The sequence below is a fragment of the Eschrichtius robustus genome, chromosome 10 (genome assembly GCF_028021215.1).
Source record: "Eschrichtius robustus isolate mEscRob2 chromosome 10, mEscRob2.pri, whole genome shotgun sequence".
NCBI classification, from domain to species: Eukaryota; Metazoa; Chordata; class Mammalia; order Artiodactyla; family Eschrichtiidae; genus Eschrichtius; species Eschrichtius robustus.
This window is the reverse complement of record NC_090833.1, coordinates 108247223-108263177: the sequence shown is the minus strand read 5'-3', so window position 1 is coordinate 108263177 and position 15955 is coordinate 108247223. Positions and strand designations below refer to the sequence as shown.

Sequence of the window (15955 nt, the reverse complement as noted above, 5' to 3'; positions counted from 1 at the left end):
TACTCATTGAGCACTGATTACGTGCCAGGCATTGTGCTAAGCACTTTTCAAGCTTCATAACAACCTAGGAGACGGAGCATGTTATCGATCTCATTTTACAGGTGGCAAAACTGAGACTTTGAGAGGTTCTGTGACTTGCTGTGCTCACACGTCTGTAAGTGGGAGCTATGGTCCAAATCCCGACATCAGATTCCAAAGTCCACCCATCTTATAGTTATTAATTAACAAAACTTCCCCTGACCCAGTGGCCCTTGTCTGAAAATAACTAAGGATGACTACTATCAAGAAAACAGAAAATAATAGGTTGGCAAGGATGTGGAAACGCTGGAAACCTTGTGCACTGTTTGGAGGAAAATGTAAAATGGTGCAGCCGCTATGGAAAACACTACGGTGCTTCCTCAAAAAACTAAAAATGGAAAACTACCCTATGATCCAGCAATCCCACTTCTGGATATATATCCAGAAAAACTGAAAGCAAGATTTCAAACTGCTATTTGTACACCCATGTTCCTAGCAGCATTAGACATGATGACCAAAAGGAGGAAGTAACCTAAATGTCCATCGATAGACGAATGGATAAACAGAATGTAGTCTATCCATACAATGGAATATCATTCATCCTTAAAAAAGAAGGAGATTGTGACACATGCTACAATATGGATGAACCTTGAAGACATCATGCTAAGCAAAATAAGCCAGCCGCTAGAGGACAAATATTGCATGATTCCAGTTATATAAGATATGTATAGTAGCTAAATAGAGGCAGAAAGTTCAATAGTGGTTGCCAGGGGTTGGGGAAAGGAGGAATGGGGAGTTGTTGTTTAATGGGTATAGAGTTTCAGTTTTGCAAGATGAAAAGAGTTCTGGAGATGGACGGTGGTGTTGGTTACCCAGCGTGAATATACTTAACGCTACCGAATTGTATACTTAAAAATGATCAAGGTGGTAAATTTTATGTGATGTGTATTTAACCACAGCTTAAGGGGGGAAAAAAAAACAGCTACTCTGGCTGCTGTAATTCCCTGGCATAGATCTTCAAGGGCTTGGAAATTTCCTAATCACTGGGGTGTGGCCCTCTGCTTGGATCAAAGAGACAATAAACAATCTTAAATGTCTCCAGCCCCGCCTTGTGAGTTAAGTGTTATAAGGGGTAAACGGGTGAGGCGGACATGGCCCTGCCCTCACGGAGCTTACGGTCAGAGGGGGAGATGGGTGTGTAGTTACAGAACACCTTCTCAAGGGGGTCTATGAGGTGTCGCCACACCTGGGAAAATGTGATCTCTCCCTTCATCATGCGGGCACTGGAACCATCTGGGCCTCCTTTCATGAAAGCTCCATTCAGAAAGCCTCTGCAAGACACAAAGAAACATCAGGAATGTTCAAATGACTTCATCACAATGGCAGGTAGGGGACAGACACCTTGATTTTGGACTTCTAGCCTCTGGAACTGTTGTTGAAGCCACCCAGTCTGTGGTCCTTCGTTAGGGTAACCCTAGGTGATTAATACACCTCAATGCATATTCATCTCTTATATGTGGTCCTGAGGAGTAGCAGACACAGAGAGACACCAGCTCATTACCCTCTCACTTCCCTACATTACAAAACATAAGGTCCCATTCCACTTTCTTCATCATTTCCCACACCCAGTAGTGGCTGAGCTACCCCAGCATGGCTGGCTGGGTGACACCAGCCAGATAATGGATGGCACGTACCTGGCATGCCCGCACAACTCTGTTCCCTCGAATCCCTGGCCGATTTTAATAACCCATCACCACATCCTATACCACTGCATCCACACACTGATTTATGATCCCTCTTAGGACAGTGTTCCAGGCAAATATTTACAATGGACTGGAACTGGCAACCCAGTTAAAAGTATTTACCATTCCCGTGTTAAGAGAACAAATATCTGGGAGTTTCATATCTGATAACAGTCAACAACCTTTTACCTGACTCACCGTCTTGCAGGTAACAATAATCAACTTTAGACAAAACATTAAAAAAAAATCCCGACTATTTGTAGCCTTGCTCAATTTTCCGGCATCCGCAGTGGCTCTGGCACATCTTTGCCATCGGTTGTCTTTTTTAAAAAACAGCATTGTTAAATTATACTTACATAACACCCAATTCACATGTTTTCAGTGTACGATTCAATGACTCGTAGTAATTTTATAGAGGTGTGCAAATATCACCACGTTGCAGTTTTAGAGCATTTCCATCACCTCGAAAAGATCCCTCATGCCCTTCCCCAGCTGCCATCCAATTTCAAGGAGCAACATACAGTTCAACTCAACAATCTTGCATTGAGGACCGAAGGCATCAAGGCATTGTGCCAGATGCCGTGATATAAAAATGGAAAAATTTGGATCTATTCTTAGGGAGCTCACAGGAGAACAAGGGAGGCAACATATAAACAAATAACTATTACACAGTGGATGAGTGAGATGGAAAAGCAAAGGGAAAATTGTTTTTTATGCCTGAAGATTAGGGGCTGATAAAAGAAGAGGAACTGAAGGAAGAATACAGCTATAGAGGAAGGAGATGTCAGTGACTCTATAGGACAAAAGCAGGCAGTATTTTTTAAAAAAGAAGCAATTTGAGATAAGTTGTTGGCATTGGAAAGCATGACTTTCAAATTTTAAGGTTAATAAAAGCAGTGAACAGTGAAATGGCTATTACAGAAAATGAAATTAGTCAATCAAAAGACCCAACAAATTTTCCAAGAACAAAGAGTAAAATGATGAAGCAATTAAAATTAATGTGCAAAAAGATAAGACCTGTGGAGGCCAAATTCCTTCAATAAAGAAGAAAAATCACAGAAGGAAAGATCAGAGAAGCAATAGTCAAAGGAATAATGGGAGAAGATGTCTCTGGGCTGAAGAAAAATCTGAGCTCTTAAATCAAAAGTGTTCGCCAAACACCAGGCAAAATTAATGAAAAAGAACCACAGCAGGCATAGAGTAGGGAAACGTTTTAATTCCTGGGATAAGAAAGTATAACAGACAACCTTCTGTGTAGAAAAACAGATTATACACAAAAGAAAAACAATTCAGACTGATAACAGCCCTCTATTCTGCAACTTTAAATGTGAGAAGATTGTGGAGTAATACTCAGGAGACATTGAGATAAACAGATAACTAGAAACAATACCCCCCAAATCTATCTGCAGACAACTTACTTTATGTCCAGTGAGGCGCCTTTGTTTTAGAGATCTTGGTTGATTTCAATAACTGACCAGTTGGGTCATTTGGTTTTTCCTCTTCCCATGCTTTAAACTCCTGCTCTTGTTTTAAATTCACCGATAAAGAGTGAGCCCACAAAACCACGGCGGCCCCCACCATGATCCCCAGTAAAAGCAGAATTCGGGCCCATGTGCTCGCTCTCTTTCTCCTCACGTCCTCACTGTGTGGCCCTAGGAGTGCTGTGTAATTTCCAGGGCTTGTAAGTAACAAACCTTTACTTTTTTCCCTGATGACTACTCCTGAAGGGCGTCTTGCAGTCACAGTAGAACCACAAGGACTGGTCCAACCACAACATTGATTATTGATAAGCTGAGAAGCACACAAACCAGTTTCAGACAGGTAAAACTAATACGACAGTTTGCTATCACGCCTTTCCTGGAAAAAGAATTCAAGAAAGACTTCTAGTCAACTTAAAGACAGAGCAAAATAAAAATCTTGAGGACAGGAAAGAGATGGTTTAAAAGAAATGATAACAAACAATTGGAAATGAAATTTTTAAAAAATATCATTTACCTTAGCATTAAAAAAAAACACAAAAATAGATCTAATGAAAGAGGTTTAAGACCTCTACACTAAAAACTACAAAATTAAGAGAAATTAAAACCCTTGAAAGAGATTAGCGGGGGACCTTCAAGATGGTGGAGGAGTAAGACGTGGAGATCACCTTCCTCCCCACAGATACATCAGAAATACATCTACATGTGGAACAACTCCTACAGAACACCCACTGAACGCTGGCAGAAGACGTCAGACCTCCCAAAAGGCAAGAAACTCCCTACGTACCTGAGTAGGGCAAAGGAAAAAAGAAAACACAGAGACAAAAGAATAGGGACGGGATCTGCACCAGTGGGAGGGAGCTGTGAAGGAGGAAAGGTTTCCACACACTAGGAGCCCCTTCGCGGGCGGAGACTGCGGGTGGCAGAGGGGGGAAGCTTCGGAGCCACGGAGGAGAGCGCAGCCACAGGGGTGTGGAGGGCAAAGCGGAGAGATTCCCGCACGGAGGCTCGGCGCCGAGCAGCACTCACCAGCCCGAGAGGCTTGTCTGCTCAGCCGCCGGGGCGGGCGGGGGCTGGGAGCTGAAGCTCGGGATTCGGTGCTAGCCGGTAGGGAGTCCGGGAAAAAGTCTGCAGCTGCCGAAGCGGCAAGAGACCATTGTTTCCTGGTGCGCGAGGAGAGGGGATTCAGAGCGCTGCCTAAACGAGCTCCAGAGATGGCGCGAGCCGCGGCTATCAGCGCAGACCCCAGAGACGGGCAGGAGACGCTAAGGCTGCTGCTGCCGCCACCAAGAAGCCTGTGTGCGAGCACAGGTCACTCTCCACACCGCCCCTCCCGGGAGCCTGTGCAGCCCGCCACTGCCAGGGTCCCGTGATCCAGGGACAACTTACCCGGGAGAACGCACGGCGCGCCTCGGGCTGCTGCAACGTCACGCCGGCCTCTGCCGCCGCAGGCTCGCCCCGCATCCGTACCCCTCCCTCCCCCCGGCCTGAGTGAGCCAGAGCCCCCGAAGCAGCTGCTCCTTTAACCCCATTCTGCCTGGGCGGGGAACAGACGCCCTCAGGCGACCTTCACGCAGAGACAGGTCCAGATCCAAAGCTGAACCCCAGGAGCTGTGCGAACATAGAAGAGAAAGGGAAATCTCTCCCAGCAGCATCAGGAGCAGCGGATTAAAACTCCACAAACAACTTGATGTACCTGCATCTGTGGAATACCTGAATAGACAACAAATCATCCCAAAATTGAGGCAGTGGACTTTGGGAGCAACTGTAGACTTGGGGTTTGCTTTCTGCATCTAATTTGTTTCTGGTTTTATGCTTATCTTAGTTTAGTATTTAGAGCTTAACATCATTGGTAGATTTGTTTATTGATTTGGTTGCTCTCTTCTTTTTTTAAAATTTTATAAATATATATATTTTCCTCCTTTTTCTCTTTTTGTGAGTATGTATGTGTATGCTTCTTTGTGTGATTTTGTCTGTATAGCTTTGCTTTTACCATTTGTCCTAGGGTTCTGTCTGTCCATTTTTTTTTTTTTTATATAGTTTTTAGCACTTGTTATCACTGGTGGATTTGTTTTTTTGGTTTGGTTGCTCTCTTCTTACTTTTTTTTTTTTTTACTACTTTTTTCTTTTTAATAATTTTTTTATTTTAATAACTTTATTTATTTTATTTTATTTTTCTTTCTGTCTGTCTTTCTTTTTTTTTTTTTCCTCCCTTTTCTTCTGAGCCATGTGGATGACAGGATCTTGGTGCTCCAGCTGGGTGTCAGGCCTGAGCCTCTGAGGTGGGAGAGCCTAGTTCAGGACATTGCTCCACCAGAGACCTCCTGGCCCATGTAATAACAAACGGTGAAAGCTCTCCCAGAGATCTCCATCTCAACACTAAGACCCAGCTCCTCTCAATGACCAGCAAGCTACAGTGCTGGACACCTATGCCACACAACTAGCAAGACAGGAACACAACCCCACTCATTAGCAGAGAGGCTGCCTAAAATCATAATAAGGTCACAGACACCCCAAAACACACCCCAAAACACACCTGGACATGGTCCTGCTCACCAGAAAGACAAGATCCAGCCTCATCCACCAAAACACAGGCACCAGGCCCCTCCACCAGGAAGCCTACACAACCCACTGAATCAACCTCACCCAATGCGGGCAGACACCAAAAACAACGGGAACTACAAACCTGCAGCCTGTGAAAAGGAGACCCCAAACACAGTAAGTTAAGCAAAATGAGAAGACAGAGAAACACACAGCAGATGAAGGAGCAAGGTAAAAACCCACAAGACCAAACAAATGAAGAGGAAATAGGCAGTCTACCTGAAAAAGAATTCAGAGTAATGATAGTAAAGATGATCCAACATCTTGATAATAGAATGGAGAAAATACAAGAAACGTTTAACAAGGACCTAGAAGAACTAAAGAGCAAACAAACAATGATGAACGACACAATAAATGAAATTAAAAATACTCTAGAAGGGATCAATAGCAGAATAACTGAGGCAGAAGAACGGATAAGTGACCTGGAGGATGAAATGATGGAAATAACTACTGCAGAGCAGAATAAAGAAAAAAGAATGAAAAGAATTGAGGACAGTCTCAGAGACCTCTGGGACAACATTAAACGCAACAACATTCGAATTATAGGGGTCTCAGAAAAAGAGGAGAAAAAAAAAGGGACTGAGAAAATATTTGAAGAGATTATAGTTGAAAACTTCCCTAATATGGGAAAGGAAATAGTCAACCAAGTCCAGGAAGTGCAGAGAGTCCCATACAGGATAAATCCAAGGAGAAACATGCCAAGACACACATTAATCAAACTATCAAAAATTAAATACAAAGAAAACATATTAAAAGCGGCAAGAGAAAAGCAACAAATAACATACAAGGGAATCCCCATAAGGTTAACAGCTGATCTTTCAGCAAAAACTCTGCAAGCCAGAAGGGAGTGGCAGGACATATTTAAAGTGATAAAAGGGAAAAACCTACAACCAAAATTACTCTACCCAGCAAGGATCTCATTCAGATTAGACAGAGAAATTTAAAGCTTTACAGACAAGCAAAAGCTAAGAGAATTCAGCACCACCAAACCAGCTTTACAACAAATGCTAAAGGAACTTCTCTAGGCAAGAAACACAAGAGAAGGAAAACACCTACAATAACAAACCCAAAACAATTAAGAAAATGGTAATAGGAACATACATGTTGATAACTACCTTAAATGTAAATGGTTTAAATGTTCCAACCAAAGGACACAGACTGGCTGAATGGACACAAAATCAAGACCCATATATGTGCTGTCTACAAGAGACCCACCTTAGACCTAGGGACACATACAGACTGAAAGTGAGGGGATGGAAAAAGATATTCTATGCAAATGGAAATCAAAAGAAAGCTGGAGTAGCAATTCTCATATCAGACAAAATAGACTTTAAAATAAAGACTATTACAAGAGACAAAGAAGGACACTACATAATGATCAAGGGATCAATCCTAGAAGAAGATATAACAATTGCAAATATTTATGCACCCAACATAGGAGCACCTCAATACATAAGGCAAATGCTAACAGCCATAAAAGGGGAAATCAACAGTAACACAATCATAGTAGGGGACTTTAACACCCCACTTTCACCAATGGACAGATCATCCAAAATGAAAATAAATAAGGAAACTCAAGCTTTAACCGATACATTAAACAATATGGACCTAAAACTGACCGTTGTAACCACTTTTAAGTGTACAGATCAGTGCCATTAAGTACATTGTTGTGCAACCATCACCACTATCCATCTCCAGAACTTTTTCATCTTCCTATCTTTACAACCTAAAATTGTGTACCCATTAAACAATACTCCTCTTTCTCCCTCCCAGCCATCATTTTAAATCAGATTATATTGCATACATTTTGTATGCCTGTGCACCGCAATGAAGAATAGCCCCCGCTCGCCGCAACTAGAGAAAGCCTGTGCGCAGCAATGAAGACCCAACACAGCCAAAAATAAAGAAAGAAATAAATTTATTTAAAAAAAAAAGGTTTAAGAGGATCATCTCCTCTGCAGGGAGGATCTGGGCTGGCCTTCTCATGCAATGTTGGGACAGGTACAGCATTTTTTGAACAGCTTGGCAGGATCTGTCAATATTTTAAATGTAAATACATACACTTTTACTTGGCAACTCCACTTTTATAAAACTACCCTACAGAAATATTACAGTGATATTATTTGTAACAGTGACAACTAACAAATAAATAAATGTCCACCAACAGGGAAAAATGGTTAAATAAATTATGGCACTTCCATATTGTGGAATACTAAGGAGTGGTTAAAAAGAGCAAGGTAGATCTATGTAAACGGACACAGAAGATATCCAACTGTCGAATGAAATAAAATAGTTAAAATTCCGTAAAAATATTAAAACCTAGAACAATATATGTTCTATGTTTCTATTGTGTTTTTTTTAACCTACCTGTCTACCAATCTACCTACCTACCAATCTATGCATAAATGTGTCTGCAAATTCATATAAATAAGTGACAGGCTGAGGATCCCTTATTTGAAACCTCAGAACTAGATGAGTTTCAAAAGTCAGAATTTTTCCGATTGTAAAGGTAAAATGGGGGATATACCACATATTAAGTAACATCTCCAGGAGAGCCTGCAGCAGCCTTCATAATCAAACTCATTAATATGTTTACAGTGAGATGTGTGATTATTTACAGTAGTAGGATAGATAATGGTAATAAATAGCCTCATGCTTATTCAGATCAGACTTGCTACCAAATGAAGACAGGTCGGATTTTACTGCCAAAAAATTATGAAAACAAACAAACTAAACCCTTGGTTTTGGATAGATGAACTATGTATCAACTAAGATGATATCTGGGATGGGGAGAGGAACAAGGAAAGGTGAAGAGGCACTTACATTTCCTGTTCTACATTATTCTGTTCATTTGAATATTTTCATAATAAGAATGCATTTATGCTATCAGTTGTCAAATTAAAACCCATATGTAAAATTAAAAATAAGGAAAGATGCTTCAGAGAGTACAGAAAAGCCCAGAGGTGGAAAAAGCAACCCCAAATCTGGGAACTGCCCCAGAAGCTCCTGGAAACATTCAATAAATATTTCCTGAAATAGCACACAGGATATGAGTAGAAGTCCTGGTTCTCAAATACTCTTTCTGTATTTGCTGGTCACTTGTTTCTCTTGCTCAGAAAATGTTCACTGAGCATTGCATATGACAAGCACCTCAAGTTCTAGGGTAAACATTTTTGAAAGAAATTGACACTTTAATCATTCCAAGGGTTCAGTCAGTCCAGTGGTGCCAGGCAGACCCTCCACGAGGCTGGGTGAGAAGGTATTAAATGAAGCACACGATGACTGTCTACATGTCAGATCTGGATCTCAAGGAACCATCCTGGCTCCTCCAGATCATGTCAGCCTCAGTTGCCAAGGTACCACCATCTCCAGCAAGCACACCCTCAGCGGCCTCTGGTCTGGAGGACCACAGATGAGATTGGAGCTCCCTCTCCCTCCTTCCCCTGTATGATGCTGGAGGAATCTGCATCTCTCTGTTTCACCCCAGGTATTCAACAATCTCTCCACTTCTGGAGTTCAGCACAGCCACTGGCCCCCGCATCACCTTGTCCTCAGGCAGGTATTTACAGATGTCTGGGCCCTCACCCCCTAATGCACTCTCAGCTTCAACACCAGCCTCACAGGCTTCCTTTGTCCTCCGCTGGGCCCTGGAGCCTGGATTCTTCATCTTCATCTTCGTCTTCCATGCCAATGACCCTGCAAACTCCTAGCTCAAGAAGGTCTCATTTGCTTCCGTTCCAGTCTCCACCGGGCTTCACCATCTCTCCACACTGCTCCCCCTCCAGCTGCCAAACTCTCAAATCTTAAACTGGGAGCAGTGGCCTCTTTCCTCTCGCCAATGTACTTGATCCATCACCGCAGCTGATGGTGAGCAACAATTATTTTACTACATCTCCACCCCAACTCAACTCAGAGTCAACTGCTATCAAATTAGGTACAGGCTCAGCCTGACTTTCGCGTGGTACTACAGTGCAGGCCCAGCCAACTTCCCCACTTCCCTCTCATGCCTTCCCTCCTGTCTGGCTAGGCTGGAATATTCAGTGTTTTGTGAACTCTCCTTGTTTTCCACCTCCCAGCCTTTGCTCATGCTGTTCCCTCACCTGGAAAGTCCTCCCTTCACATCTCTCCTCATCAGCAGCCTATCAGCCTTCTCACGGTCTGCCTTCTCAGGGTCTGCCTGATTCCCCCTGATCAGACCTAATCTCTCCCGCCTTTGAAGCAACTAAGAACTCTGTACCTCTCGTGGCACTGCCTTCATTTTAAACTATGGCATCTGTGGATGTCTGAGTTTTTATACCAGATAGCAAGCAAGTTGGAAATGCCCAGTGCAAGGTAGGCCCTTGAGGCTCACTGTCTGAATTCACACCTTCATGGTTAGTTCACAGACTCCATAGGCTAATAAGGTCAAAGTCATGGACTCTGACCTCCTGGGGTCAGCTAGGTTTGCTATAACCTGTTTATGGCTTCTGGGAACAATCGTGACCGTGGTCACAGGGAGAATGTGTGAGTCAGTGTCACACCAGATGAACGAAATATGCCCAATAATCACTCTGAATGTGCATGAGACTTTAATAAATAAAAAAATGTATCAGGAACACAGCTACCCACCCACCTTACATGTCATCTAATCTAACTAGCACAAAAATTTCTGGGGGAGGTGTTTTCTTATTTTAAGACTAAGACTAAAGTCTCAGTTAAGTTGACTAAGACTAAGTCAGGTTAAGCAAGGTCACCCAACGCTAAGTGTTAGAATTGAGATTTTAACCTGGGTCTGACTCAGAGACCAGTGCTCTTTGAAATTCCCCACATCTGTAAACTTGTACACTTGTGACCTGTGTACTCACAAATATACTCTCAAGTATATTCACTGGTATACTCACAAGTATACTTGTGACTTGTATATTCACAAGTCATGTTCACTCCCACATAGACGAGGTCACAGGTACAAACATATCTCATATTGTAGCTTACGCCCTTTTTATGTCTTTTTTTAAAAAAAATAAAATTTATGGGCCAAAAAAAAAAAAAAAGTGAAACAACACTGTGGATAAAAGAGCTTCCAGGAAATGCAAGCAAAACCATAGTGAGATATCACTTCATATCTGTTAGAATGGCTATTATCAAAAAGACAAGCAATAATGTGTGTTGGCAAGGATGTGGAGAAAGGGAAACCTTTGTGCAGTGCCGACTGGAATGTAAATTGGTGCAGCCAGAGGGATATTATGGTATATTTCTTCCAGGCATATTCAACATGTAGCTTTTTTCCATACTTGAAAAACAGTTTTTCCATAGTTTCCATGTTGTATAAATAGTTGTACGCTCTGGTGGGTTAATTGTTTTGCACTTATTATGACAGATATTTTCTGATGTCACTGAAATCTCTTCCTGAACGTCACGTTTACTGGTGATGCTTCCTTGTTTACCATTTTCCAGTGCTTACGCTTTGGGGCCGTTTCTGGTTTGCTGTTATAATGTGCAGGGCACAGGACTTTTTTCTCTAGAAACCTCAGCTTAGGTCTTTAACATCCATTCCATTACAGAGAAGTAAGCGGGCAGCAGACAGCTCGGGGAGCAATTTCTCTTACTTTGAGAAAAGCTTTCAATATAAAGGTCAATTTTGGAGTCCTTAGAGAGATTTAAATAACCAGCATTTAGAAAGACAGTGGATCTAGTTACACACACTGGTACTTTAGGGTCGAGTAATTGTTTTAACCTTTCACCTAGCGCTCTCGCCCAACAGCAATCTGAAACCAGGGCTAGGAGTCCCGAAAGGCAACTTCTCCAAGGGGTCGCGCCCCTGCCGCCCGGACCCACCCGCGCAGGCTTCTGAGTGCGGGCAGCGGCCCGGGTCCCCTTACCTGGGCAGCGCCAGCTCCTCCTCCGCACGGTCCCAGGAGCTGGCGAGCGAGGGCAGCGCCAGGACCCCGTCCAGGTCGAACACGGCAGCACGCAGCGCCATGACTGCCTGCACCTCAGCCTTCCACCCAGGACGAAGGCCGGGGCGAGGGACCAGAGCGGCGAGCCGACGGGGCCTCCCAAGTCGAGCTCGGCCCCGTCCCAGCCCCCTGTCCTGGCCCCGGCTCCGCCCCTGCCCCGGCCTCCGCCTCGCCCCATGTCCCGGACTTGACCACGCCCCACACCCGCCCCGGCCCCTGTTCTGGGCCCGGTCCGCCCCCCTCCCCCGCTCGCCTTGCCCTGGCCTCCGCCTCGCCCCCTGTCCCGGACTTGACCACGCCCCACCTCCGCCCCAACCCCTTGTCCTGATCCCGCCGGCGCTGCGTCCCACCGGGCCTCCCTTGATGTACCCGCACCCACGGCGGCCCGGGCTCCATCTCCACCGCCTCCCGGCGCCTGGACCCGGGGCTAGAATCTCACTTCTGGATGAATCACCTTCCGTCGCCTAGCCTTAAGTAACCCCGCGCCCCGGCAGTGGCTGCTTGAAGAGGTGGACCCAGCTCTGGGAGAGGCTGACCGCTAAAAGAGAACCTGCCAGACTTTCCACAGTCTGGGCAGGCCCGGAGAGAAGGGGAGCCCTGAGAAAGAGCCAGAGGCCACAGACCCTTGAGAGAGAGAGAGATGCCAAAAGTTTCTTCATTAAATATTTGGATCCTCTATATTTGTTTTGGTTGTCATATCTAGTAAAGTAATAGCTTTGTTGCCCTTCTTTTCTAGATTCTGTACATATAGTTACAGGTCTGTCACTATCCTGACCATGAGCCTCTAGTCACGCTCTTCTTTGTCAAAGCAAAATGTATTTCTAGAATAAAATATCATGCTCCAGGTATTGTATGCCAACCCAGAATATGTCCATCCCAGTCTTTTGTGAAATGAAGTTTAGAAGGAATAAATGTGAACTATGATTACCCCTTTGTACAGTCTTCTTATACTAATGCTGCCTAAAAATGTTTGAGCTTTGTTTTAAACCACACTCTTGGCTCATTTGTGTTTCTGGAAAACCTAAGCCTTAGGAGTGTCCGAGCTGTGCTTGCAAACGGGTTGTTGGACTCTCTGTGCCTTTGTAGTCAGCTCCATGAATTAAAACATACTCCTGGCCTGATGTTCCAACTTGCCATTAGCACGGCTCAAGGACATAGGTGCCGAAGACCTCCCTCTTGACCTCCCTCCCTCCTTCACAGTGTCATCTGTGAATTTACCCAAGATATTTTCCCCCTTTAGCTAGAAGAATGTTGTAAGAGATAGATACCCTGCTGAAATCAAGAAATACTTGATCTACCAACCATCAATCCGATCGACAAGAGAAATGAGTCTGCCTTGGGGTGTCTTGTTCTAGTGAACCAGGACCATGCTTGCTTCTCTTGCCTCATAACCTCTTCTGGGATTGTGCCTGAGACAGTGTTTTCTGAGATCCACCCCTGAGAAGCAGGAAGTAATTAACAACCCCAAATGTTGTAGAAATAACTGAAAAAAAAATTCGATATTGCACTTGGATGACGCTGGGTGACCTGTTTCAGAACACTTTCAGTGGAGTTTTTGGAGATAGACGCTAGATTACCCTAGGTTTGAAGACTGAGCCAGAGTTAAAGTGAGTACATACAGTAGTCGCTCAAGAAGTTGGTGATCTCAAAAGTAAAATTGAGTTAAAAAAAAGAAAGCAAATGGCAGCATGCTTATGTAGTATGAAACCACTTAAATTGAAATCTCCAGTTTAGACTTCCATTTACCTCCACACTTGCATATGCAGTTTCTTATTCAGCACCTCCTCATGAATGTCTCATAGGGTATCTCCACTTTCTCATGACTAAAACAGAACTCTGGCTGCATTCCCACCTCCCAAGCCTGCTCCTGGTCCTACTAAAGGGCATTTCCTTTCAGTCGCTCAATTCAAAGAACTTGGAGCTGCTTCCAGACCCCTGGTTCCCAGCTAAGCCCTGTGTCCTTGAACTCAGTCCCAGTGGTGGCCAGCTGATTGGGGCAGAGGTGACAGCTTCCACATCAGTGGTGGTGTTTTTCTGGGAGACTTTCTTAAAGGCCCAGTCTGGAGCTCACTCCGCCATTCTTTTCAAAGATTTTTGCAGGTTCCTAATTTCCTGTATTCAATCTCTCCCTATTTAAATTAACTAGAGTGATTTCTGTTGCCTGACTGGTGCAGTACTGTTTAGGAATACATGTATGTGTTTGTAAAATGTAGCAAAGTGAAGAGAAAGGTCACACTGACCGAACTGGATTTTATAAATCCCCCTTAAAAAAAAATAAGAAACTTAGAATATGAGACTCCACTTTAGATGGAAATCATCTTTGGTGAAGAGGAAGTTATGGAGCTGTCTTATGGACCTTTGTTTGTTCCAGGGCTGTAAACTATAACACCTGGTGAGTTACAGAACTTCCTGGATGAATTGCTTAGGCAAGGATTAGAGGTCTCGACTGCATTTTATTGTGCTCTGCTCTTTCTCATGCATCATTGTCCTGCTATGCTTTCTGCCACCCAAGGTACAGGAAGATGAGAGCTCACTCAGCTGGGCTATGGAAATGGAATATCTTTTTGAAATGTACATCCTAACCCTTATGTCTGCTAATTTGAATATTTATAAAATTTGTTTTAGGTGATAGCACGGATTCATAAAACACGGCTAATGTAGTAGTGAAAATTCAGAAGTTACACCTGCTGTCAGTCACTAAATTTGTATTGAACTCATTACACTGAACTCATGAGATTTCGTGTTGGATTTCCTGCCCCTGCTACCCCTTTCCCACCTCCTGTTAGACCTTGGTTTTCCAACGCTACTTTAACACTCCGTTTAATTCCTAGTGGTTGAGAGAGAGGTTCACACTGCTGCTTCTCCTGCTGTAGGTGTTTGAATCAAGCTTAAAGTTGTCTCAAGCTGTTTTCTAAACCCACATTCCACCTGAAGCTTTGTCTTTCTTTCGTGCAGCAAATGAATTTCTTTTATTCATTCAACAAATATGTATGGAGCACCTGCTATGTGCCACGTGCTTTCTTGGCAATTGGGATTCATTGGTAAATAAAACAGACAAAAAATAGAGATGACCAAGAAGTTTCCATTTTAGTGGAATGATGAGTTCAAGCAGTTGCCAGTTGTTCGTGGGACTATGAGAAAAATGAGACAGGGAATATTGATGGTGGCTACTCGTCGTGTTTCTTCTTTGTCATTGTTTTGGCTGCCAATACCTATAACCTCTTGCTACACTTGGAAAATTCTGCCCCGTAGCGGACATCTGTCATTCAGAGATGCACAATGTCCTTCAAACATCGCTCTGATTTAATATCTCACATTTTGAGTTGTACCTCCTTAAGGTAGCCTCCACAAACACCACGTTAGCTGGGCTCCCTTAACACTGATCACGTGACGTGGGCTCTGCCAGTCACGTGAGAGTTGGGTATGGGAATGAGCAAACTGAAGCAACAGCTGTGTGAGCTAGAACTTTCCTCCAGCCACAGCAGTAGCAGAAGCATCTAGTTTTGATCTCAGAGAGACAGCAGGGGCTAGAGGTCATAGGCAAAGTGGCCCTGACTCTTTTCCCCGTTTGAAAGCTAGAATGTTTCAAGGAGGCAAAAACTGTAAAAACAGGTACAAAGTTTATTGTTAGAGACACAGCATAACATCTGGGAGAGCACACAGAGAAACAGTTCGTTTATTAAAGACAGAAGCAAGGCAGAAATACACACCCAGAGAACAGTGCGGGAGTCCTGAATGGGGAGTGCAGGAAAGAGATGATTTAAATCACTTATATAGGACAGTCCTTCCAGGTCTTTGTTTACACTTGACCAATTATCTTGTTTCTTTTTCCACACTTGACTGGTCCCAGGACACTCCCCAACATGCATGCGCAACTTTTCGTTAAGGTGGATCCCACTGCAGAGACCTGTGGGCGCATGCCCACACTTACTATATGCAGTGGCATCCCCTCCCTTTTTGACCCCCAAGGAGCCTTCCTGCGCATGTGCAGTCAGGGAAGTTTTCCTGACCTCAGGAGTGGCCATCTTATCTCTTTATTTCAGCGGAGCTCAGCTTCTGCCACTAGCTTTGTCCTTGGAGTATCTGGGTGAGAACAAAGCTTCAATTTTACTGCCCTTGACAAACACCAGCTGTCCAGCCCAGGGGACCATCTATCTCCTATCTCAGATTCTCTGGGGAG

The 15955-nt window shown here is 43.9% G+C and overlaps 1 protein-coding gene across 1 annotated transcript in view; it reads right to left on the bottom strand.

Annotated features, from left to right (window-relative positions):
• The window catches only part of EPHX2 (epoxide hydrolase 2), a 64667-nt gene extending 52767 nt beyond the window's left edge, over positions 1-11900 (bottom strand). The window contains exons 1-2 of the mRNA XM_068552946.1: positions 11698-11900; positions 1265-1349 (exon numbers count right to left, since the gene is read on the bottom strand). Of these exons, the coding sequence (XP_068409047.1) occupies positions 1265-1349; positions 11698-11798 (186 nt within the window). The 5' untranslated portion in view covers positions 11799-11900. The remainder of the gene's footprint in view (positions 1-1264; positions 1350-11697) is intronic.
• Positions 11901-15955: the final 4055 nt, after the last annotated feature.